Consider the following 24,658-nt stretch of genomic DNA (forward strand, 5'->3'; position numbering starts at 1 on the left):
TCCTCTTTACATTGCTAGCCAAGAAATTACTCCACAAACATAGAAAATGTATTTATAAGAAGCTGGCGTTTTATAATCGCATCATATGAAGTTGGGTATTTTTGTCTTTTTGAACTGTGGGAGGAACAAGGTGAATCTTCTGTGAAATAAATAACTGGCCAGAACAGCCATTTCATTAAATTTGAGGAGTGTCTCATTTTGGAGTAGCAGAAGGGGAAAAAAATTGCCTAGGATTCCCCACACCAATGAAGATCTAACGAGAAAGAAGGAAACTCAAAAGAGTGGAGGAACTAACAAGAGGAATGGGAAAACACCACCAGCTTTGTTTACCCTGAAGCAGGGCAGGCGACCACAGACCCTCCAAGTGTCACGATGTGGCCAGCATGACTAAATCGCTACTGGCGCACGGAGGTCCATGACGGAAGCCAGAGCGCATGGAAATGCGATTTACCTTCCTGCAGTACCAGTATATAAGTAACCATTGGTAGTGCTGTAGGGATTCTGACATGAAGACAAATAGGATTTTGGCAGCAAAGGGAGTGGTCTTTGAAATCCTCTCACTTTATCTGGACTGATCACATTTTGAAAAACTCAAAGCATAATAATAATTTAAAAAAAGCCTTCAGAATATTTATCTTAAATATAGAGATCTTAACTGCAGGCAAAGAGCTTTAACAAACATTTTAACTGGAGTAAGAAAATATTTCCAAGCATTTACCAAGCTGGCTATACAATACATATATTACTGAAGTATTTAAGAAAGTTTGCTAAGTATCAAATCAAGTTAGTGTTAACCAACATTTCTTATAGTACTGCCATTTGCATCATATCTAAGTGGAAGAGGTGTGGATTGCTCTGTGTATGGCAATAATCGGAAACATTCCCTTTATATGCTGTGTAAATGTTCCAGGCACTATGTGAAGTATATAAAATCAAATACTATTGTGATATGAAAAGACAGCCTATGCCCTCACATAGATGCATTTTTGGTTTTCTAGTCAATACCTAGCCAACTCATGTTTGTTATTTTTTAAAATATATATAAAAGTGAAAAATATATCTTCCATACATGGTATGAATGTGAAATAAATTTAGAAGAAACTTTTTGCAATATATCGAAGTCTGAAAAAATATTATCTACTCTTCTGATAATAGATACAATGAGAGGTGGTTTTCCCACTAATACTATCATTTGTCTCATTTTTTTTGTTAGCAAGTAAATATAATTTACTCTCCAATAACAACAAAAAGATAAAAAAGAATACTAGAAAAAAATCAAATGCATTTCATTATGGCTATTACCAGAAAAACAGATAATACATTTTCCAGACTTAGATATATTGAAACAAAATTTCTTCTAAATTTATTTCATACTTGGATATATTTATCACTTTCATTTTTTTTTAAAGTACAAACAGGAGTTGGCTAGGTAATGAACAGAAAACCAAAAATGCATATATATGAGGGCATATACTGTCTTTTAATCTGATTATCATTGTTGATTTAGTATACTTGACACAATGCCTTGAACCTTAACACAATGTAAATTAATAACAGCATCTGCCTGGATATTTAGTTAACTATAGTTAACTAAATTTTTAGTTCACTAGATTTTTTGTTAGCTAAGGGAATGTATGGCGTTCCAGTGTAAAGTCAGACTTGTAAGACGGCACTAACATTAGCCTGGGGTGACATTAGCTGTACAGTCGCATGTGCTGTGAGACAAATACATTTCCTTCCACTGAGCATTATTTTTTTTTTCCATATTAGACCATTCTTTGTTTCAAAGCATATGATACTAGTGAATCTCCTTCCTTCCTCCCCACCACAATTCATGGCAACAACCAGTATTTAAAAACCCATCTGATATATAGTGGGTTGGATCTCATCACAACAACACAGTTCATAAAATCCCAACTATATGCTTTAATCCTTTTTGACTGCAGCAGCAACGCAAAGCATTATACACTTAAAGAAAAATCCCAACCTGCCATCCTGAAAAAATAATAATTGTGGCGCGTCAGTAACCAGATAGTATTCTCAAATTTCAGTGATCTAGACAGTGGAGCCTTCCCCCTATACTGTGCTCTGTTTCATGTGGTACAAGGCTTTAACTGGCCAAATCTCCCCCCTCCTCCCCACATTGAATCAGTAGAACAGTGAAGATCTTACTCTCTCTCTCCCTCTCTCTTTTTTAGCAGTGGCATATCAATGAGGCACAGATGTGTATTCCAACTCTGCATGGATGAGCACACTGTTCAATAGTGCTGGCTCACACGGTATCAGGGCAAGTTATCACTTCCCATGAAGGCACTCTTATCACCAGGGCCCAGAGAGGTGGCTGCAAATCGCAGCCTTTTTATTTTCAAGGCAGTTTTGCTGAACATTCAAGCTTCAAAGATTCACACTTCCAAAACTCTATAAGAGTTTGTGAACGCTCAATTTGCCAAAACTGTTTACAGTGTAATTGGGCACCGTACCTGTGTCCATGAGATAGCGAAGGCGCTTCTCCACCAGCGCGGCACGGGTGTCAATTTGCTTTTGCTCATTCTCTAGTGCTGCCAATTCTCCTACAACATACTGACTGGTGTCTTTGAACCCTTTCTGTTAAAGAGAACAAACAACAAGAAAAGACATCACTTGTTAAGTTGCATTTTTCCTTTCCAGAAACACTTAGTAAGGCACTTACCTAAATATCATGCTTACTACCAAACCAGGAAACACAATTCATAAATCTCAACCATCTGCCAAATTTCATTATGAGGTGCGTCCCATTAAAATCACTTACTGAAAGTTAGTTTTAAAGTTTGAAATCTCTTTGCTAACTTTTGAATTTCTATACAATTTTTCTTTTAAACCTGTGCTGCTATAGATTATTATAAATTATCTCAGAAAAGAATCAAAGTGTTTAATACACCATAGGTCTAACCTATAAAGCTGCTTTTTCGACTACAATGGGGGGGGGAATACTCCTCAAATTTTATTTCATCCTACACAGCCATTTTTTTAAGCCAGGGAATCTACAGCTAAATATATAAAGATTTGGGATTTGAAACAAACAAAAAACCCCAACAACCATGAATGCCATTCTTTTCTTTGTGTATCTATCTCTTGTGCAAATTTTAATGGTGCTATTCTACAAAAATAACAGTAAAATGTCTTCTGGTTTCCCCCGCAGAAATTGCTTGAATTGCTATACATTGGTAGTCTGGTAAAAGCATTGCTAATTAATGCTGTTAAGAACCTGACAAATGGAAACAAAAATGATTGAATAAATGCTCAGGTGCCACCACCATACTGCAAAAAGAGAAAAAGCCTGTAGTCTAGTTGGGTTCATTCATCCCAACATTATAGTGACATCATTTTAAAATTTCCAAATCTTTCATATGATAAGTGTAACAGAGCTTGTCCAAGAAAGAAAGAAATATGAAGAAGATGTATTACCGGTTATTAATGCTATCCTGAAAGCCATGACAGAAAACAGCAGATCTCTCAAATGTTCTGAACTTATCAGCTATAAAGATTGTTTTAATGCTACAAATGAAAACTACCAATGGTGGTTCTGACTAGGCTATAGATAAGATTCCTCTCAGTTCCAACTGGGATGCAATTTATATCTAAAACAGTGTGTAAGAAAATAAGGTAGTTAAGTCATCATATGCTGAAACTGAAGCTCTGTTTTGGCAATACAAAAGTAAGGTACATGTACTTTGGAATCACCAATGAGCCTCTTTGAGGATGTTAATTAAAACTCACTGAGAGCAGGTTAGCGCTGAAAAGCTCATTTTGGGAATCCAATTGTTTTTTGCAAAGGAATGTATATATAGATACTACATTTTTAGGAAGGGATAAAATATGCTATTTACTTATCATGTCTCTACTAGTTGCTGGATGCGACAGCCAGCCACAATAAATTATTTTCTCCTCAAACAGTAGCTAAATGAATCAATACACAAAGTTATTTTTTGAAAATTGTGATAAAAGTAAAAGCTCACAAGGTGGTACCTCTCAGAACCCATGCACAGTGTAGTTCTTTTAGGACTGGGCAGACATGCAAATTTATAGGACCCCAGTCCTCCATCACCAGAAAGAAGAAAAGCAGCTGTGAAAGAAAGGCTATTTTACTTTTCTCATCCCCCTCCCCCCAAACTGGTTGTTGTAGCCTCTCCAGTATAGGAAGGGAAGAAGTTATGTGGGTGGAGGAACAATAACGAAAGGTAACTGCCTACTATTCTTCATAGTTAATTGAAAAGATTACAAAACCTTGCCAATGACAGCTCTCAGGACTGTACAAAATACTGTAAGGTTAAAAGGAATGCTGTGTCAGGATGAAAACTTCCCCAGAGTTCATATGTACAATTTGCATATATATTATGAACTTGCTGAGCAAGACCTCTTCAGCTTTATTAAAGCACAACTGTTCTTAAATAAAAAAATTATCAGCTGGCAAATTGGTGGTCATTCAGTATAAGAATTAAAACACTTCACATTATCTAGATGGCACTGAGCTCCTCAGCAAAAATAACTACTATTTAGACAAAAGGTGGAGAGCAATAAAAAAAGAGTTGCAAAAATTATGTGGTACCTCTAGACCAAAAAACAAAACAACCAATCCTCAAAACCAAAAACAAAAGGGGGAGGGGTGGCAGGAGGAAAAAAACAGAAATAAAACATATTCAGGTCAAAACTTGTTCTTCCTGTTTCTGTCCCGCAGCTGTCCATCAAAAGCAGCTTTCTCCCTGCGGTCTATCAAATATTTCCCTCACAAATCAATTTTACACATGATCAGCCCATACCCCTACTGAGCTGAACCTCCCCGTTAATTAAGTGAAGAAATTACCATATATATTATATTAATGCAAACATCATTCAGCTAGTAATTCACGGCTGATCTGGATAATGGAAAGGTTGAACACCCATTAACCCAAGCCAACAAAATGGGTTGGCTGAGAAATTCTAGCAGGTCTCATGTGACTTTTTCCTCTAACTGCAGCTCTGCGGTATCTGCTATTGTAATAATTAAAATCCTCCCGGTAGATCAATACTGGAATCTCTTTATGGGAAGTGCCCTGATGGAAATGTCTCAAGGAAGCTGGAGCTGTGGAACTCTGAAAAATTCATTTTTTTTTAATCTGACAATTATCACCACGCTGCAGACTAATTCAACAGCGCACCCCTCTCAGTCTGCTTTGAATGCACTGGAGATTGACATCTAAGAAAACCTAACATCTCATTTTAACAAATAAAGGCACTATTTCCACATACAGTTGAGAATTATCAGCAATCATGAAACCAGACAAAAAAATTAATATACATTAAGCACTTCATCTTCTGATGGCTTCCTCTGAGTTTCAGTTATCGCTGCCTTCTCCTCATTTCCTCTCTTTGTATCTTCCTGTATTGATCTCTGCCTTTTCATCTCTTGAAAAAAAAGAGAGGAAAGACATGTAAAATTATTATAATACTTGATATTTGTGTATTGAAATGTGGGCTTACATTATCTGGTTTTTAATATATTTATTGTTAAATATTATTAAATCATAAGGTTGGGGGTGGGAGGACAGCTTTTCAGAACATTTTTGCCTACCTGGTCTGTTTTCAACATATTGACTGAATGACTGAAGCTGAGTTTTTCTGACTGTGGAGTCCTTGCTGAACACAACAGGATTTCTAAAACATTCTGTTGCTTTTTGTAATCGCTCAGCACGATGTTCTTCTGTCTCATTCTGCCAGAAAAACCAGAACTGTACATCAAATTCTTTTGTTTATAAATATGCAGTTACAAATGAAAAATAAATATTTCAACAAAAGAGAATATGTGGAGAGAGAACAATACTGTTTGTGTTAGATAAAAATGACACCAGGAACCAGAAAAAAGTGCTGAGGCCAAGAAACGAGGTTTTGGCAAAACAAGCCCCTTGGGTTATTAATATGGCAACTTCAGCCAGGGTTCTGCTGCTAGACACCAAAATCAGTTAACGGCATCAAATGTAACTTTGAACAAAGCAGAGTTTAAACAAAGATCACTCTTCCTCAATTTGGATTCCCTGAGCATGGTGTACACTGGACTACACAGCAGTGTGTATACCCCTGAACATCACCTGTCACTTAAAATAGCAGAGTGGCTCTAGTCTTCTCCATACACTGCTTGCCCTGGTAAAGAATTCTGTCATCCTGAATGGACCCACAGACTTGTATGACAAGAAGAACTCGTTTCTAATTTTATGCCCATTGAGATAAATCACTAATGCTGGATGAAGGATAAAAGGTAGGATTATAATACTACCCCAATGAACTGCATTTCATCAGCTATAACTTTCTGAATCCAGATTTGTAAGTAAGCCCTTTGCAGCTAAGGAAGCTACAATTATCGTTTCCCAGAGCTTCCTATGTTAATGTTGGTAACAAATTCAAATGGGTCTATCAACACAAAATATCCCAGAAGACTAAACCACAGCAGTGTGTGGAAACTGCAGATACGAGGTGCTGTGTACCAAACAAATATTTCATTTTATACCTAATCTATTATTATTTTTATTAAGTGTTTTGAAAGTAAATAGGGAAAGGCTAAGATGCATGACTAATAGCTAAGCCTGCTGAATGCTGAAACTGGTTATCAAAAGCTACCAAGACTTTGCCCTTCCTCTGCATTGAGACAATTGGTAATGAGGGAGTTCTCCAATGGCTTATTCTCTAGCCTCAAGGAGGCCTGGGATACAGAATCCTCCAGGGAAGGTAACAGTTTATCCTTTTCCACAAACACAGAATGCCTCATTTATAAATGTGTAAACTGCATTTTATTAAGAACACAAATCCAACTCGTTGCTGAAAGCTTTAACAGAACAGATGGACACCATGTATTATTTCTTACAATATTAGAAAAGTGTTTAGACCTGGCTACCCTTTTCGCTGCAGCAACTTAAACAAAGAAAATAAAGCACACCAAATTAATAAAAAAAAAAAAGTGTATTTAGAGCATGCAATACCATTTTTGTCACATTAACTAAATCAAATTGACCTAATAGAGGGGGTTGGTGTGCCATTTGTTGAGTTAACTCTTATTTCTATAAAGCATCACTTATGCTAGATTTGTTTTTTCAACAATCAAGCAGCTATGATTTTGCTTTTCTGAGAAAAGGATCTCTTCCAGCTCTTCATACAACAGCCATCTGACAGTCAAAATGCAGGTCTTTACCAAAATAAACAAACATGGCTAATTTTTTAGGCCTGGCAACATGCTAAAATATCAGTGCGATTAGCCAGCAAATCCCATTTTAAGAAGCCTTTTTATGACTGGGGACTTCTGCCACTTTACAAATGTATTCCTCTAAGCCCACTAATTCAGTTAGCCTTTTCAATCCATTGTATTATTCTGAGGCCAGCTTCATTTTGCATTAAATCCACTGCAGAAAGCTAAATTGAACGCAAAAAATCAGACTTGATCCAAGCTTCCCTTTGTTCAAAGATAGAGACTGAAAGTCCTCTGCTGCTGCCACACACTTTCATCACCAATTTATCGGAACCGACAGTGTAAAGGAAAAAGCAATGAAAGTCATTGTTTTGGGACTTCAAAGCATCTCTGTATCTGGGGAGGAAATCCTTTCAGTCAGCAGTGTATACACCCACAGTCTGCAGGTGGGTGAAAAGTTATACATAAGTGGAACTGCCCCATAGGCATAAAAATCTTTTCACTTACTAGTAACAGTTGTGACCTAATGAAGACAGTAAGATGCACCTTTACTATATTGTATCTATCTAGTTATGTCTAGGTAGAAAATAAGCAACCCAACCCAAAATGCACTGCACTACCTACACTGCGGGGCACAAATGTTTAAGAAACGTATATGGGTTTATATAATAGTTTGATTTCAATATAGCAAAACCCAACAGTTAATCGTTAAAAGCAGCATTTTTAAACAAGAAAAATAGGTGCCGGTACGCCCCATGACCCCCCCACCACTCCCACCACTGCTTCCCCGACCCCAATCGCCCCTCCCTGCACTTTTGCTGCTTTCCTCTCCTCCATTGCTGCTGCTTCCAGTGGCACAGCCTCCCGCAGTTGCTTTGGCATGACCCTTACAAATGACAAAGCAGCTTCCGAGAAGGTGCCTGACGATCACTGGCAGGCACCTTGGGTCGCACCCAATCAGCCCCGGGAGGCTGTGCCTGCAGCCATGGAAGCAGCAGTGATGGAGGAGGAGGAGGCGGAAGTGGCAAAGGTGCGGGGGGGGGAGCAAGTGAATGGGGGTGGGCAAGTGGCAGCCACAAGATGGTGGCAGGGGAAAAGGAGGTGGTGGTATGTCATACCGACCAAAAAAACACACTAGTTAAAAGAGATTAAAGGAAGGCCCTGTTCACATCTATGTAAATGAGAGAATTGACTTCAGTCCGAATCATGTAATGTACTTTACTTCCTACACTTACATAAATTTAAAATGACTAGTTGAAATAAAGAATGCCTAACTAGATTGTGGTACAGTGGCCCAAGTGAGCAATCACTTGTTGTACAACCAAGCACCACCCATAAGAGGACACACACTGTTAAAACAAAAGGCAAGTGTTAAAATGTATATCTTCTCATACATCTGTACAGACATAACCATTAACAGCACAAATCAGAATCCAGAAGCCTCAAGTACTAAGACAGTAGCTTAGTCAAAACTTACCTTAAGCTCTTGCTCTGGGCTATCAATGACTGCTTTCTGAGCAGCACTGGAAAGTGAATTTGCCACCTGTGGCTGAGCTTCCAGGAGCTTCTTCAGCTTCCAATCCACCAACTTGCTGCTCTGTTCAGCTAAATATGCAAACACCACAATATAACGCACACACACACAGACGGAGACAAAGAGGAGTATTTAGATGTGGAGTCATTATAACAATGTATCCATTTAAGAGATTACATTTGGATTGCTGTTTATAACCTTTAAAGTGCAACTGATTTGGAAATGGAATACAATAATTTGACTCTAGGCTACAAATGTGATTCTTGATGACTCTCTTCCCCATGTCCTTGCCATACAGTTATTTAAACTATACTTTTTATAGGGTGGCCCATAATGTAGTGGTCAAACTGATTTCAATTGAGCTTTTTTATAAGCAGGTTTCCTTTTTAAGGGTTGGAAGTAATGAATGAGTTAAACAAACATAACCAGATGTTAAGTTGTTTTAATTACGTCTTGCTTAAACACAGTTTGCCTGCCTCACCCCAGACTCTCATTAAGCTGTACAGCTGCATAAATTGGAAAACAAAACAAACTTTGGGGAAGCTACTCATTTTTGAGATGACTTGTAGTTCACTATCTATGCCTATTTTATTTTTATTTTTGTCATCACTACCAAAATTGGTGAGGTCTTGTGTGTGTGTGTGTGAAATTGTTTTTTTGTGGAGGGTGGCAGTGGAATCTGGTCCTGGCCAGGTATTAACCACCCCTGTTCTAGTTATTACCTTGAGAACCTTTGACCTCACCTGGACTGCTATCACAAACAGTAATCCACTTGCAACATTATAACTGCACTACTGTCTAAAGATATGGATATGTCATAAAGATATGGATGTCATAAAGATATGTCATAAAGATATGGATGTCTCGTACACCCCAGGTAGTGTGGTTGCTGACCTTGAGCCAGACATCCTGGAAAGTGAAGTCAAATGGGCCTTAGAAAGCACTGCAAATAACAAGGCCAGTGGAAGTGATGGTATTCCAGCTGAACTATTTAAAATTTTAAAAGATGATGCTGTTAAGGTGCTACACTCAATATGCCAGCAAATTTGGAAAACTCAGCAGTGGCCAGAAGATTGGAGAAGATCAGTTTACATCCCAATCCCAAAGAAGGGCAGTGCCAAAGAATGCTCCAACTACCGCACAATTGCACTCATTTCACACGCTAGCAAGGTTATGCTTAAAATTCTACAAGGAAGGCTCAAACAGTATGTGGATTGAGAACTCCCAGAAGTGCAAGCTGGATTTAGAAGAGGCAGAGGAACCAGAGACCAAATTGCAAACATGCGCTGGATTATGGAGAAAGCTAGAGAGTTCCAGAAAGACATCTACTTCTGCTTCATTGACTATGCAAAAGCCTTTGACTGTGTCGACCACAGCAAACTATGGCAAGTTCTTAAAGAAATGGAAGTGCCTGATCACCTCATCTGTCTCCTGAGAAATCTCTATGTGGGACAAGAAGCTACAGTTAGAACTGGATATGGAACAACTGATTGGTTCAAAATTGGGAAAGGAGTACGACAAGGCTGTATTTTATCTCCCTGCTTATTTAATTTATATGCAGAATACATCATGCGAAAGGCTGGGCTGGATGAATCCCAAGCTGGAATTAAGATTGTTCGAAGAAATATCAACAACCTCAGATATGCAGATGACACAACCTTGATGGCAGAAAGTGAGGAGGAATTAAAGAACCTTTTAATGAGGGTGAAAGAGGAGAGCGCAAAATATGGTCTGAGGCTCAACATCCCAAAAACGAAGATCATGGCCACTGGTCCCATCACCTCCTGGCAAATAGAAGGGGAAGAAATGGAGGCAGTGAGAGATTTTACTTTCTTGGGCTCCATGATCACTGCAGATGGTGACAGCAGCCACGAAATTAAAAGACGCCTGCTTCTTGGGAGAAGGGCAATGACAGACCTAGACAGCATCTTGAGAAGTAGAGACGTCACCTTGCCAACAAAGGTCCGTATAGTTAAAGCCATGGTTTTCCCAGTAGTGATGTATGGAAGTGAGAGCTGGACCATAAAGAAGGCTGATCGCCGAAGAATTGATGCTTTTGAATTATGGTGCTGGAGAAGACTCTTGAGAGTCCCATGGACTGCAAGAAGATCAAACGCATCCATTCTTAATGAAATCAGCCCTGAGTGCTCACTGGAAGGACAGATCGTGAAGCTGAGGCTCCAGTACTTTGGCCACCTCATGAGAAGAGAAGACTCCCTGGAGAAGACACTGATGCTGGGAAAGATGGAGGGCACAAGGAGAAGGGGGCGACAGAGGATGAGATGGTTGGATAGTGTTTTCGAGGTTACCAGCATGAGTTTGACCAAACTGTGGAAGGTAGTGGAGGACAGAGGTGCCTGGCGTGCTCTGGTCTATGGGGTCACGAAGAGTCGGACACGACTAAACGACTAAACAACAACAACTGTCTAAATCTTGCCACGGTGGAGGAATTATAACCACGGTGAATTGCTATACACATGTCAAATATCAAATGAGTAAGTTTTATGTTCAGTCCTAGAGGTCTGAGTATAAGAAAGCAGATATATTTTATCATTCATATTCATCCTTTATGTTGTACTTCCCATGTGCAAAGTGCTTTGCTATTCCTATATCATTAAAGCATTGCACAATATGTGTCTCTATTTCAACTTAACGTTTGGGGAATTAAGGCAGCAAGACCAAATCTTGGTCAATACCTATGGCTGATCCAGGATTTTTACCATTGCCTTTGAGATACACAGCTACATATTTATTTATTTATTTATCCACTGACAAGTACATGAAAAATGATAGCACAATCTTTCTTATATATATTACAGATAAGCTAAGAATTGGTTACTTTGGACCAAACTACACAAGAAACAAAGATCTACAATTAGATCTGCTGCTGCTTTAAATTTAAGGACAACTAGGTGAAGCTATGTATGTATGTATGTATGTATGTATGTATGTATGTATTTAAAACACAGAGTTTTTTAAAATTCCAAAGTGGTGTACAACAATATTAAAACCACACCAAAAACAACAAAGATAGCATAAAACAGCAATACAGCAGGTGGCCTGAATAGCTAGGAACATTTTCATTAGTGTGCTCTATATGGCCATTTCTGAATAGGGATAGCCTGGTAGCCTCAAAGCTAGACTACAGTGGTACCTCCAGTTGCGCACGGGATCCGTTCCGGAGCTCCGGTTGGATCCCGAGGAATTCACAACCGGAGGTGCCACTTCTGCACATGCGTGCGATGCATAGAGCGCTTCTGCGCATGCGGCGAAACCCGGAAAAATACTTCTGGGTTTGCCGCATGTGTAACCCGAAGGATACGCAACCAGAGGTGTGTGTATCCAGAGGTACCACTGTATTGTGATGTACTCTATATGGGGCTGTCCTTGAAGATGGTTCAGAAATTCCATCTAGGGCAAAAAGCTGCAAGAATGCTGGTAGGGTAGCGAAAAGAATATAGTTTTCCAGTTCCAATTTAAGGTGCAAAGCGTACCTTGGGCCCTCCAGATGTTGTTGGATTCTAACTCCCATCAGTAAGCATGGTCAATGGCCAGTGATGGTGGAAGTTGTAGTTCAAGAACATCTGGAGGGTAAAAGGTTCTCCACACATGCCCTACACCAGGGGTCAGCAAACTTTTTCAGCAGGGGGCCGGTCCACTGTCCCTCAGACCTTGTGGGGGGCCGGACTATTTTTTTTTTGGGGGGGAATGAACAAATTCCTATGCCCCAGAGATGCAAATAACCCAGAGATGCATTTTAAATAAAGGGACACATTCTACACATGTAAAAACACGCTGATTCCTGGACTGTTCACGGGCTGGATTTAGAAGGTGATTGGGCCGGATCCGGCCCCCGGGCCTTAGTTTGCCTATCCATGCCCTATATGGTCTGATGGTGGTCTCTGTGTATGATGAAGTACAAAGGCATACTTAGCCCCCCCTTCTCTTACCCCCTTGCCAGAGGAACCCACACACCTTACCCATAGCAACAAAGGAGCAATTCCTAGCCTCTCCAGTTCAGAGTGGAGAGGCACCATTTTTGCAACCGCTTGGGACCCCACCCTTGGCAGGGGCCAACCTAACCTTTTCTTTATAGTTTTAGGAAGCTGGCTATGGTACATTTTCAGCAGGTGTTTGAATGAGGCAACACCTGATTAGATAATTGTTTGCTGCTGCTGCTGCTATTAGTAAATCACTATTTAGTGAATTATTGTTGGCATCCGTCTATCTTGAGAGACAATGGAATGCGCCTTCGGGGATGAAGTCAAAGTGTTGGAGAATGACGGTACCTGCTGTGACTACAGAGACCAGTATCTCTTAACTGCCACCTCCCGTGCTGTTTTTGCTACCTTAGCAGCACCTCTCCAAGGCACAAGCAGTGTGTAGCGAATTGTGGCCCACATGCTCCAGCACATTTGCCAACCAGATGCTTATTGTGAGCTTGCAAACAGGATCTGAACACAAGACTACTCTGCCTTCCTATGGCTTCCAGCAACTCAAATTTAATTAAGGTATGGAGTGTTAAAACTGGGTGCCATACCCATATGTATTAAACTGTGTGCTAGACATTTCTAATCTCCTGGAATTAGCAAATGTAACAGCTAATTAAGCCAAGCTAGTCTCTTGTGATGTGGTGACTGCCTGGGATGATAGGCCATTAAGAAACAGAAGATCAAAGGGATCCAGTATGGGATGGCAAATGGATGGGACCCCTCCCTTGAGAGATAAAGACCCTAGAGTATTGAGTAAGAAGCAATGTTAGTAGAATTCAAGATATGTGACCAATACACAAAGCAGCAGGCATAGCACAATGACTGATGTCAATCTGAATCCAAGGTTGAAGCTAAGGGACCCTCTTGAGGTGATAATGCTGTGAACCCCTCCATTACCTGTGGGCTCAGATTGTCTATATGTGTAAATAAACCATAAATCCTAAAGACAAGACTGTTTCTTCTGTGCCTCATTTCAAAAAGGAAACATGGAACCCCAGGGAGTCATGCACTGCTTGGAGACTGGAGGTGGCATGCAACAAGATTAATGACCCAGCTATAAGCACTCTGCAGTGGAGGTTGGAAAAAGCAATCATTGATAGTCTTCTCCTCCATGAATTTGCCCAATCCACCTTTAAAGCCATCTAAGTTGGTGGTCATCACTGCTTGTTGTGAGAACAAATTCCATACACTATGCTATGTGCAGAAGTCTTTTGTCTGTCCTGAACCCCTTTTTGTCTGTCCTGAAGTGATACGTATTGTTACAAACAGGTCCTGCAACCAAACCAAATTATCTTGATTCCCACATAAAGAAAATGGAAACCAGAAAACACAGAAACCAGGAAGTGCTTGTGGGCTCAAAGATGTATTTCCTGAATGCTTGAAGAAACCAGGAAAACACCTTCAAGACACTAACTACTAGGCTTTGTACAATAAATAATCCATAAGAATAAAGTACCCAAGTTCTGGTTGATAGCAAAAGTAATAATCTTACAGGAACCCAAGAAAGATCACTGACTTGACGTGTTACCACCCTATCTCTTTACTAAGCTGCATGTGTTAATTACTAAAAGGATTTTCTTTCAAGGAATTGGTTTCACCATAATGTTCTGAATATAGATGAACCTGATTTCAGAAAAATTCCAGTGAATGATGAAACAATGTTACTTAAAAAAATGAATTTAAGGGGAGGGGTTTCTAAAAAAGGCCAAGAACAGTCTAGTGCAGGGATTTCCAAACTATAGTCTGTGGAACCCCAGTGGTTTATGAGCTTCATTCAGGTGGCTGTGGTGCGTCTATGGATTTGGTTAAAGGAGGGAGACAGCACCACCACTGCATGAACTAGTCATACTGACCTTTAATGCTATTTTATTGCTTTTATTTCTTAAATTGCATTTTATTCTTGTTATAATTTGAATTTTTATGGAATTCAAATTATAACAATATAAAATGTAATGCTAATAAAATAAGCAACAAAAATAACATTAAAAATCATACAACATCTTAACACAACACTTTACAATTGCTACAACAGGCAACTGAATTCATTAAGTGGTCTGCCAAAACTCTTAGCACTTTTCATGAGGTCCATGGGGAAAATGGTTTGAGGATCACTGCTGTATATTCAGCTGCTCATATCATATTATATGGCCCAGAGGTTTTTTTTTAAAGTGTCACTTGTAGACCCATATCTGTGAAAATGTACCTTGAAATGCATTTTGTTCCAAATGTGGCAAAAATTACAATTTTAGACATCTCAAAAACAAACGGTTGTCTTGTGGGTCCTGTTTAATCATCTTCACAGAGAGACTTCTTACTGATAAGCTTTCCCTTCATATAGCACTAAATCAGGATCTCAATCAACTATAAGGTCTGAATGGTAACCTGAACAGAACGACTGGCTTACTTGAAGTGTAGATTTGTGAGTGGGACGCTGGTGACAGTGCATTGGGTATTTCCTCTCACATGACCTCAGGCAGGAGTAAAGACTTGTGGGACACAGGCACTTCCTCCTCAGTTTTTCTAGACTTGCCAAGCAGCAATGTTCACCAAAGCACGTGAAACAAGAATAGCAGCCTGCCTCCCTTTCTGGCTCATAAATCAATAAAAATAGAAGTGACAGAGTCAACAGTACCCCTCCTAAGGGAAAAAACAAAAACAAGTGTGACTGCAGACCATCATAGGGAGGGTTCCACTGTCCCCAGCGTCCCATTCACAAATCTACACTTCAGGTAAGCTGGGAACAGTGGATTGGGACATACCACAGCACTTTCCAATAAATGGGTAGGTCCACACTGCTGACAAAACTTGGTGTAACACCTGAGTTGAAGCCACCTGAGTTGAAGACACGGTGACTTGGTCAAATTTATAATGTCTAGTGAAAGTGGAGGGGGACAACCAAGTGGCTGCCCTACAAAAATCTATTAAAGGAGCATTAGCCATAAAGGCAGCAGAAGTCGAGGCTGACCCAGAGGAATAAGCAAAATATGAGATGGGCGGGGCAATTTCATAGTATCACAAGCTAAGGAAATGCACCCCTAATCCATCTAGCTAGTGTAGCTGAAGCGAGCTTTCCTCCCAAGGTGGAAGGATGAAAACTGCTGTATATACACTTTTAAGGCCCTGCGGACATCCAAGCAATGCCAAACTTTTCTGATGTGTGTTTTGGTCACTACAAAGTCGGGAGAATGAGTTCCTATTGAACATGGAATTTGGTAAGAGCTTTTGGTAGAAAGGAGGGAGCTTATCTTTATGGAAGATGCATAAATTCTTATGGAAGATATGTAAATGACCAACAAGGTCAACAGTTCTGAAACCCATCTCACTGAAGTTATTGCAACCAAAAATAGGACTTTAAAGAAAGGTTCTTTAAGGAGATTTAGTGTAGCGGTTCAAATGGAGGCCATTGCAGCGCTGACAGAACAGAATGTAAGTTCCATGGTGGGAAATGGTAAGCTACCCAAGGATGCTGTAACGTAGTTCCTTTGAGAAAACATTTGATTAGCAGATTTTGTGACAACGAAGCACGGCCAACAGAACTTAAAATTGAAGAAATGATGGAAAGGTGATGTTTTAAAGTATTAGGCTATGGGCCATTTTGCAGACCATGTTGGGGATAGCGGACAACATCCGGAACCGCTACTCTGTGAGGTCACAGATGAGAAGCTTTACACCAGGAGTTAAAGGCTGACCATGATGATTGATAAATATGTCTTGTGAATGGACGTCTGGAAGCTAGAATGGTGGAGATAACATTCTCATCCAGACCACAAGATTTCAGTCTATGGCACTCAAACACCATGCGGTCAGGTTCAACCATTCTAAGTTCGGATGAGTCCCTGGCAAAGTACAGTGGACAATACAGGAAGATGAAATGGTGGTGTCACTGAAAAAGCCTGAATCTCTGACAGCCAAGGCCTGCAGGGCCATAATGGCGCAACTAGAACCACCTAAGCTTTTTTCAACCTGATCTTTTGGAGGACTCTCGGAATGATGGCATGAGGAACGAAGGTATACAAGAGTTCCTTTGGCCATGTCGTCATTAGGGCATCCCAGGCTTCTGCTTGGTTTTCTTGGAACCGGCTGAAGTAATGGGGTAGCTGACGATTTAGCTTGTGAGCAAAGAGATTGACTTGTAGAGGATCCCAGTGGTGTTGAATCTAATGAAACACTGATTTACCTGGGATCTGCTCAACTAATCTGTTTGCTGGCTACCGTCGCCGGCAATATGTTCTGCCATGAGGCTGAGGGGATGATGCTCAGCCCAAATGAAGAGAAGAGCTGTCTCTTTCTGGAGAGATTCTTAACGGCTGCCTCTTTGACAAGGTATGTGGGCCTTCGTTGTTAAACTGTCTGTTTGATGAAGGACGTGATGGAGTTGAAGACAAGAAAAGTGAATGTGATGGGATGATGAGCTGCTTGTGCGTAAAATCCTAATCCCTCAGAGTTTGGCTAAGTCCCCAAACCTCTGTCTGTGATGGAGCTCCTTAAACATGACTCCATCAATCGCTCGTTGAATCGGACAGTGGGCGTTTACGGAACTTCTTCCAGCATAAAAGCTCCTTAACGGAAACGCGTCTTCTGGACTCTCGGCGTGACAGTTTCCGCCGAGGAGTGGGTGTCCCTACAGGAGGTCCTGAAATCTCCCCGCTGCTCCCGCTTGAAGTGTCTCTGAGCCCTCCCTCCGACTCACTTTCCCTTGGAACTCCACTTCTCCCCCTGCTGGTCCCCTCCTCCGCTGAATGGTCTCTCTCACCCTCCATGAGCCCTTTCACCTCCTTAGTCTCAGATGGCAGTTCCCTGACATCCACCTCCCCTCCAGGGCCCCCTTCACCCCCTTCCCTCCCCTCCTCTGCGGGAGGCGAGGGAGCAAAACCCCTGAAGGAACCTCCCTCATCTTCCGAAGTTTCGAACACTTCCCTCCACCTTTTGCTGTCTCCGGTTTCCAAGTACTCCTCCTCATCGGAGTCTGTTCCTCCTTCCAACTCCGATTCCCTGAATCCCTCCAGTTCCTCCTCATCGTCGGTGGTGCCAAAGTACTCCCTCCGAAACCTCGCTACTGGCTGAGGTTTCCTGGGGAACCTTTGGTGGAACGTTTCGATCAAGATCTCGTCACGGACCTCCTCTGCCTTCACCCAGGTGTTTTCCGACTCCGGTTCCCCTTCCCACGCGACGAAATACTCCACCTGATTACTCTTCCACCTGGAGTCGATGATTTCCGCCACATGGTTGCGGCTTTCCCTTTCTTCTATGGCTGGCCCCCGTGTGGATACCCCTTCACCTTCCCCCCTGTATGGTGACAGTAATGACCTGTGGAATACTGGGTGCAGTTTCATGTGGTTCGGTAACCGGAGTCTGAACGCCACTGGGTTGACCTGTTGGATGACCTCAAATGGTCCCAATCTTTTGGGTCTCAATTTCTTGCAACCCCCCTTGAACGGCAACCCTTGGGTTGATAGCCAGACCCGACTCCCCACCCTAATTGTTTCACCTTCCCTTCTGCTCTTGTCTGCCTGCCTCTTATATTCTTCCTTGGCCCTTTCTAAGTTGAGTTGGAGTTGACGATGGATCGCTTCCATTTCTTCTACAAAAAGTTCCGCGGCCGGAACACTCCATCTTTCCCCTCCTTCCCCTGGAAACGCCCTGGGGTGGCACCCATAATTAGCCAAAAAGGGGCTCATCCCGGTGGACACATTCTCAGCATTATTGTAAGCAAATTCCGCTAGTGCCAACTTTTCGACCCAATCGTTCTCTCTGTCATTGACATAACACCTCAGGTATTGTTGGAGAATACCGTTTGCTCTCTCCGCCTGCCCATTGGTCTCAGGGTGCCTGGCAGTCGAAAAGTTGACCTCTACGTGCAATAAGCTCATAAGTTTCCTCCAGAATCTGGACGTGAACTGTTTCCCTCTGTCGGAAACCACCCTCAAGGGGGCGCCATGCAGTCTGAAAATATGTTCTACAAACAATTTCGCTGTTTCTTCCGCCGTGACTGCATGTGAGCAAGCTACAAAGTGACCCATCTTAGTTAACAGGTCTACTACGACTAGTATGGCGGTTTTCCCCTGGGATTTGGGCAGATCAGTCATAAAATCTATCGACACCGCCTCCCACGGTCGTTCTGGTGTGGGTAACGGTTCTAATAACCCCGCTGGTGCCCGCCTTTCTCCTTTGGCTCTCTGGCATTGGTCACACCTTCTCACATACTCCCGTACATCCTCCCTCACCTTGGGCCACCAAAACTCCCTGGTCACCAACCACATGGTCTTGTGTTGCCCAAAATGCCCCGCTGTGGGATTGTCGTGCAGCTGTTTGAGTACTCTCCCCCTCAATTCCCCTTCGGGTATATATAGCGCCCCTCTGTAATACAATGCCCCGTTTCTTTCTTCAAAACCCCCGGGGTCTTCTCCCTCTCTCCTTAGACCTCTGAGCTTGTCCTGGGCGTACTCATCATTTACCGTTCCCTCTACCAGTTCTCTTTGCCCCACCCAGGCCGCACCACACACCCAGTGGTCCTCTGGGATAATATGTCTCTCTTCCGGCGCTCCCTCCCCCTCCAAATATTCAGGTTTGCGAGAGAGAGCGTCCGCTCTGATGTTTTCTGGACCTGGCACATAGCAAATTTCAAAATGGAATCTGGAGAACTCCTGGGCCCATCTCACTTGTCGTTGGTTGAGCACCCGTGCCGTTCTCCAATACTCCAAATTCTTGTGGTCCGTACACACTTGCACCTTATGTTGTGCGCCAATTAGTAAGTGTCTCCATCTCCGGAACGCTTCGTGAATGGCGAGTAGTTCTCGGTCATATACCGTGTAGTTCCTCTCGGATTTGTTCAGCTTACGCGAAAAGAAGGCACACGGTCTCCATTCCGACTTATTGCTCCCTGGCTGAAGCAGCACCGCCCCCACCGCCCGGTCTGAGGCATCAGTTTCCACTCTCATGGGTTTTTGTAAATCCACATGCAGGAGCTGTTCTTCCGAAGCGAATGCCCTTTTCAATTCCTCAAAAGCATGCTCCGCCTCCACCGTCCAAACGAATTTCTTCTTGCTGCTTAGACAGTCCGTGATGGGAGCCGTTAAGTGGGCAAAGTTCTTGATGAATTTACGGTAAAAGTTCCCAAACCCTAAGAACCTTTGCACATCTTTTTTCGTTTTTGGTGTCTTCCATTCCAGCACCGCCTGGACCTTGCCTGGATCCATGGCTAATCCCTTGTCTGATAAGCGGTACCCCAGGAATTCCACCTCCTTGGTGTGGAACTGACACTTCTCCAATTTCACCCACAACTGGTTTGCTTGCAGCTGGCTCAGCACTTCCCTGACATCCTTTACATGCTGCTCCTCATTCTCTGAATATATCAGCACGTCATCGAGGAAGGCCACGCAATTCTTGTAGAGCAAAGGTCCCAGTACGTGGTTCATGAGCGATTGAAAACAGGCGGAGCCTGATTGTAATCCGAATGGCATAACGAGATATTCAAACGCCCCCAAAGGGGTGAACATGGTGGTTTTCCATTCATCCCCTTTCCTTATTCGTATCAGGTTGTATGCCCCTCTCAGGTCCAGTTTCGTGAATATCTTTCCCTTCCTCACCCTGGTCAAAATGTCATCAATCCTGGGCATGGGGAAAGTCACTGGTTCTGACACGGCATTTAGGGCCCGGTAGTCCACGACCAATCTCGGTTTATCCGTGTTTTTTTTGTCCACAAAAAACACTGGGCTCCCCCCCACCGCTCTGGACTCTCTGATGAAGCCCCTCTTCAGGTTTTTATCAATAAACTCCCTTAACTCCTGCATTTCCCTGTCTGACATGGCGTACAGCTTGCCCACGGGGAGCTGGGCCCCAGGGACCAGATTAATTTGGCAGTCAAAGTCTCTGTGCGGTGGTAATTTATCTGCTTCCCTTTCACTGAAGACCTTGCTCAGGTCAGCGTATTGTTTGGGCACCTTCCCTTTGTCCGCCACTTCCGTCCCTGCTAGAGAGGCTTTTGCCCCTTCTGGCACCTTTCCCTCTCTGCAGTGTTCCAGACAATGTGCTGACCCAAAGGAGACCACTCTCTGATGCCAGCCCACTAGCGGGTCATGCAACGCTAGCCAGCTCATTCCCAAAATGACTGGAGCCCCTCCCAGGGTGGCCACATTGAACGCTATCCTCTCAGTGTGCCTGGCCACCCTCATAACCATTGGGACGGTTTGTAGGCTGACTTCTCCTCCCAGCAGCTCCCTCCCATCGATCGTGGTGACCTGCAGGGGGTTGCTTAAAGGGAGTGTCTGTATCTGGTGTTCAGCTGCAAACTCCTTGCTCATAAAATTACAGGAGCTGCCTGAGTCCAGCAGCGCCTTAGTCTTTAGTGGGTATCCGTTTGCCAGCTCTAGCAACACCTCTATTACTAGGGCTGGTCTTGGAGGTTCCGGAGTGGGCACTTTTACTGCTCCTTGGCCTGTCTGCAGTGCCCTGACAGAGGCAGACAGGCGTTGGCTTTTACTGGCTCCTGGACTTCCTCCTCCTTCCCCCCAACAGCTCCCGCCATCCCTTGCCATTCCTTTCTTTGCGGGCAGACTCTGGCAAAGTGACCTGGCTGCTGGCAGAGATAACATTTCTTGGCGCTCTTTCCCTCCTTCTTCCTCCCTTCACTGGGATTTGAAACTGCGCGCGCGCTGTTCCAACTTCCATCGGCTCTCCTGGCGGGAAACTTGGTTCTGGAATCTCTGGAATGCGGAAATCCCTCCAACGCTCTCCTTTCCCCTCCCGCTTCTCCAAGGCTCTTGCCTCCTGGCGTGCTCCAATGGTCAGCGCTGATTTGGTCAGCTGGTCCATAGACTCCGCCCTGGGCGCCCGGGAAAGTTCATCTTTCACCGCCGAAGAAAGCCCCTCTTCAAAGAGCATTTGAATGGGTTCCGCCGAAAGGTCCCACCCCAATCTATGTATCAACATTGTAAACTCAGTCCAGTACTCACGAACCGATCGGCTCCCCTGTTTGCACGCCATCAATTGTCTGCGCACCAGCCCCTGTTCAATCTCGCTGGAAAACATCAAATCCATGGCGCGAAAAAACTTCCTCGCGTCCTTCAGCATGTCACTATTCCCTGCCATCAGGGGTCTGACCCAATCTCTCGCCCCTCCTTCGAGATGGCCAATCACAAACGCCACTCTCGATGCCTCGTCGGGAAAGTCATTAAACTGCAGTTCGAGAGCATACTGCATCTCTGTCCTAAAGGCTTGGTAGTTCCTGGGGTCCCCCCCAAACTTCTGCACCATTCCTGGCATCTTTCTTGCTAGTGTAGCGCCTTTTGCCTTTTCTGCATCCTGCGCCCTCCTTTCTTCTAGCCTCGCCGTTTGCATTGCTAGCTGGAGTTCCAACACTCTGTACCTTTCTTCCAGGCTTGGACCCTCTCCAGCTCCTGCTGCTCCTCCGGCTCCGGCTGGGTTACTCATGATGCCTCTCTGCACAAGCTGCTTTCAGGGACTGTCCGATTGCTGTGATGGGATGATGAGCTGCTTGTGCGTAAAATCCTAATCCCTCAGAGTTTGGCTAAGTCCCCAAACCTCTGTCTGTGATGGAGCTCCTTAAACATGACTCCATCAATCGCTCGTTGAATCGGACAGTGGGCGTTTACGGAACTTCTTCCAGCATAAAAGCTCCTTAACGGAAACGCGTCTTCTGGACTCTCGGCGTGACAGTTTCCGCCGAGGAGTGGGTGTCCCTACAGGAGGTCCTGAAATCTCCCCGCTGCTCCCGCTTGAAGTGTCTCTGAGCCCTCCCTCCGACTCACTTTCCCTTGGAACTCCACTTCTCCCCCTGCTGGTCCCCTCCTCCGCTGAATGGTCTCTCTCACCCTCCATGAGCCCTTTCACCTCCTTAGTCTCAGATGGCAGTTCCCTGACAGTGAACATTTGCCAGTCTGGCTGCTCTCAACTCTAGTCAATTGATGGAGTGAGTGGCCTCTGAGCTTGACCACAGGCCTTGAGTGTAGATTTATTGACAATGACATCCTTGTAAACTGGTGTCCATGGTTATCTGACTGCTGCACAGATTTCTGAATGATTTCTGAAGATTGGAGATTTGCACCCACCACAAAATGGACAGCTTGGGTTGAGGAGATAAGAGCAAAGACCTGGGGCAATTGTGAATGATTGCCCATAATGCCAAAGTAAAAACCACTGTAGGGTTCTTGCGTGGTGCCCAACACGTAATCTGAGAGGCTGACATGCAGAGTCCTAGAATTATTGACAGACATTTGACTGTCGTCTTTTTTTGTCTTTAAGATTGCAGCTGCTGCTACGTAGATTTTGCTGATGTGCTCTGGTGAAAGAGTCACAAGATCTTGAACTGTATCTAGCAGGGCGCCTAGGTGAATGATCCTTGGTGATGGGGTCAAGCAACTTTTTTTTGTAGTTGTTCAAGAAGCCATGAGATTGTAATGTTTCGAGGGTGATGTGCCAATGGAGATGAGCCTGTTGAAGGGATGTCGCCCAAAGGAGCAGGCCGTCTATGTATGGCTAAATATGAATGCCTTGTAGGTGCAGGTGCGCTACTAGGGTGATTATTATCTTTGAGAAAACTTGGGGAGAAGAGGCTAGACCAAACAGGAGACTCTGGAACTGAAAATGATGCTTGTCTATGGTGAACCGTAGATACTTTTGGTGATCTGAATGCATTTGAACATGGAGGTATGGTTCTCAAAGATTGATGAGAATCGCCGATGTGAAGAACCTCCCTGATGGAGGTTAAGGACTCCATTTTGAATTTTTTGTAAGCAACACAGCGATTTAGGAACTTCAGATCAAGAACCGGTCAACTTTTTTTGGTGTCCTTCCCCACCCCCTTTTTTTCTTTCTCCCCCCCCCCCCAGCACAACAAATAAATTGAACAGAGGCCCTGAAAGTGAGCTGCGAGTGTGAAAAGCCTCGGGTAGGATTTTCCTCTGCTTATCTTTAAATTCAATCAATAAAATGGTGCATGGCAAAACGGAGCCTGAGCATGAGAAAAAAGAGCATATTCAGCAACCCTGTAGGATTGCAATATACAGGGGGACACACACACACACACACACACACACACGTATTTGCAAGACTCAAGACAGTTGCTAAAACTAAGGAAAACTAGCAAAGAGAAAGCAACAATAAAATGAGATCAAAACTGAAAAATTATCTGAAGAAGCAGGAGAGCCAGGATAAACATCTTGCTGAGTCAGGCAGGAGAAAAAAAACTGAAGAGGAAGTGCCTGTTTCCCACAAGTCTTTGCTCCTACCTGAGGTCATGTGAGTGGAAATACCCAATCCATTGTTCCCAGCGTCCCATGAAATAAATTAAATAGATCTTCTATAGCAGACAGATGTGGTAAATATAAACCTAAATTAGCCTAAACAAGTCTCCTGCTATTACTTTCAGAACACAAATGGACATAAGCAACAATCCTCACTTTGAGGAGAAAATGAACAAATACTAGGATTTGTTGCCATCATTATAATCAACTATAGCATAGTTATAGTAGGGTTACCAGACGTCCCCGGATTTGCAAATCTGTCCCTGGACAAATTCTGTCCCCGGAATGTCCCCCGATTTGCAAATCTGTCCCCGGGAAACGTGGCAGCGGCAGCCTCAGCAGCCCGGAGCCAGCCTGGTAGTGCAGTTGGCTCTAGCTGGCTTCAGGAGCTGCTCGCCGCCGTGGCAACTGCCATTTTTCCTCTCTGGAAGTCCCCATATCATGTGTCTTGTGCACAACAGATCATATGGGGACTTCCGGGGGGGGGGGGAATGGCAGTTGCCACAGCAGTGAGCTGCTCCTGAAGCCAGCCAGAGCCAACTGCACTACTAGACTGGCTCCGGGCTGCTGACTGCCACCGCCACTGCCGAAGGGGAACCAGGGATGTCGGCGGTAAAGATCTCCTGCCCCCTTCCCCCTTTGTTTTGACAGATCGGGGGAGGCTCGGGAGTCACGGCCGGCC

General features: G+C 43.5%; 1 protein-coding gene across 8 annotated transcripts in view; it reads right to left on the bottom strand.

Annotated features, from left to right (window-relative positions):
* EHBP1 (EH domain binding protein 1) overlaps positions 1-24,658 on the bottom strand; it is a 292,232-nt gene that overhangs the window by 48,262 nt on the left and 219,312 nt on the right. For all 8 annotated transcript variants that reach the window (XM_053380363.1, XM_053380362.1, XM_053380361.1 and 5 more), the window contains 4 exons: positions 8,667-8,794; positions 5,588-5,726; positions 5,315-5,421; positions 2,481-2,604 (listed from right to left, as the gene is read on the bottom strand). In XM_053380363.1, coding sequence (XP_053236338.1) covers positions 2,481-2,604; positions 5,315-5,421; positions 5,588-5,726; positions 8,667-8,794 — 498 coding nt within the window. The remainder of the gene's footprint in view (positions 1-2,480; positions 2,605-5,314; positions 5,422-5,587; positions 5,727-8,666; positions 8,795-24,658) is intronic.

Source organism: Podarcis raffonei, chromosome 3 (genome assembly GCF_027172205.1).
Source record: "Podarcis raffonei isolate rPodRaf1 chromosome 3, rPodRaf1.pri, whole genome shotgun sequence".
NCBI lineage: Eukaryota > Metazoa > Chordata > Lepidosauria > Squamata > Lacertidae > Podarcis > Podarcis raffonei.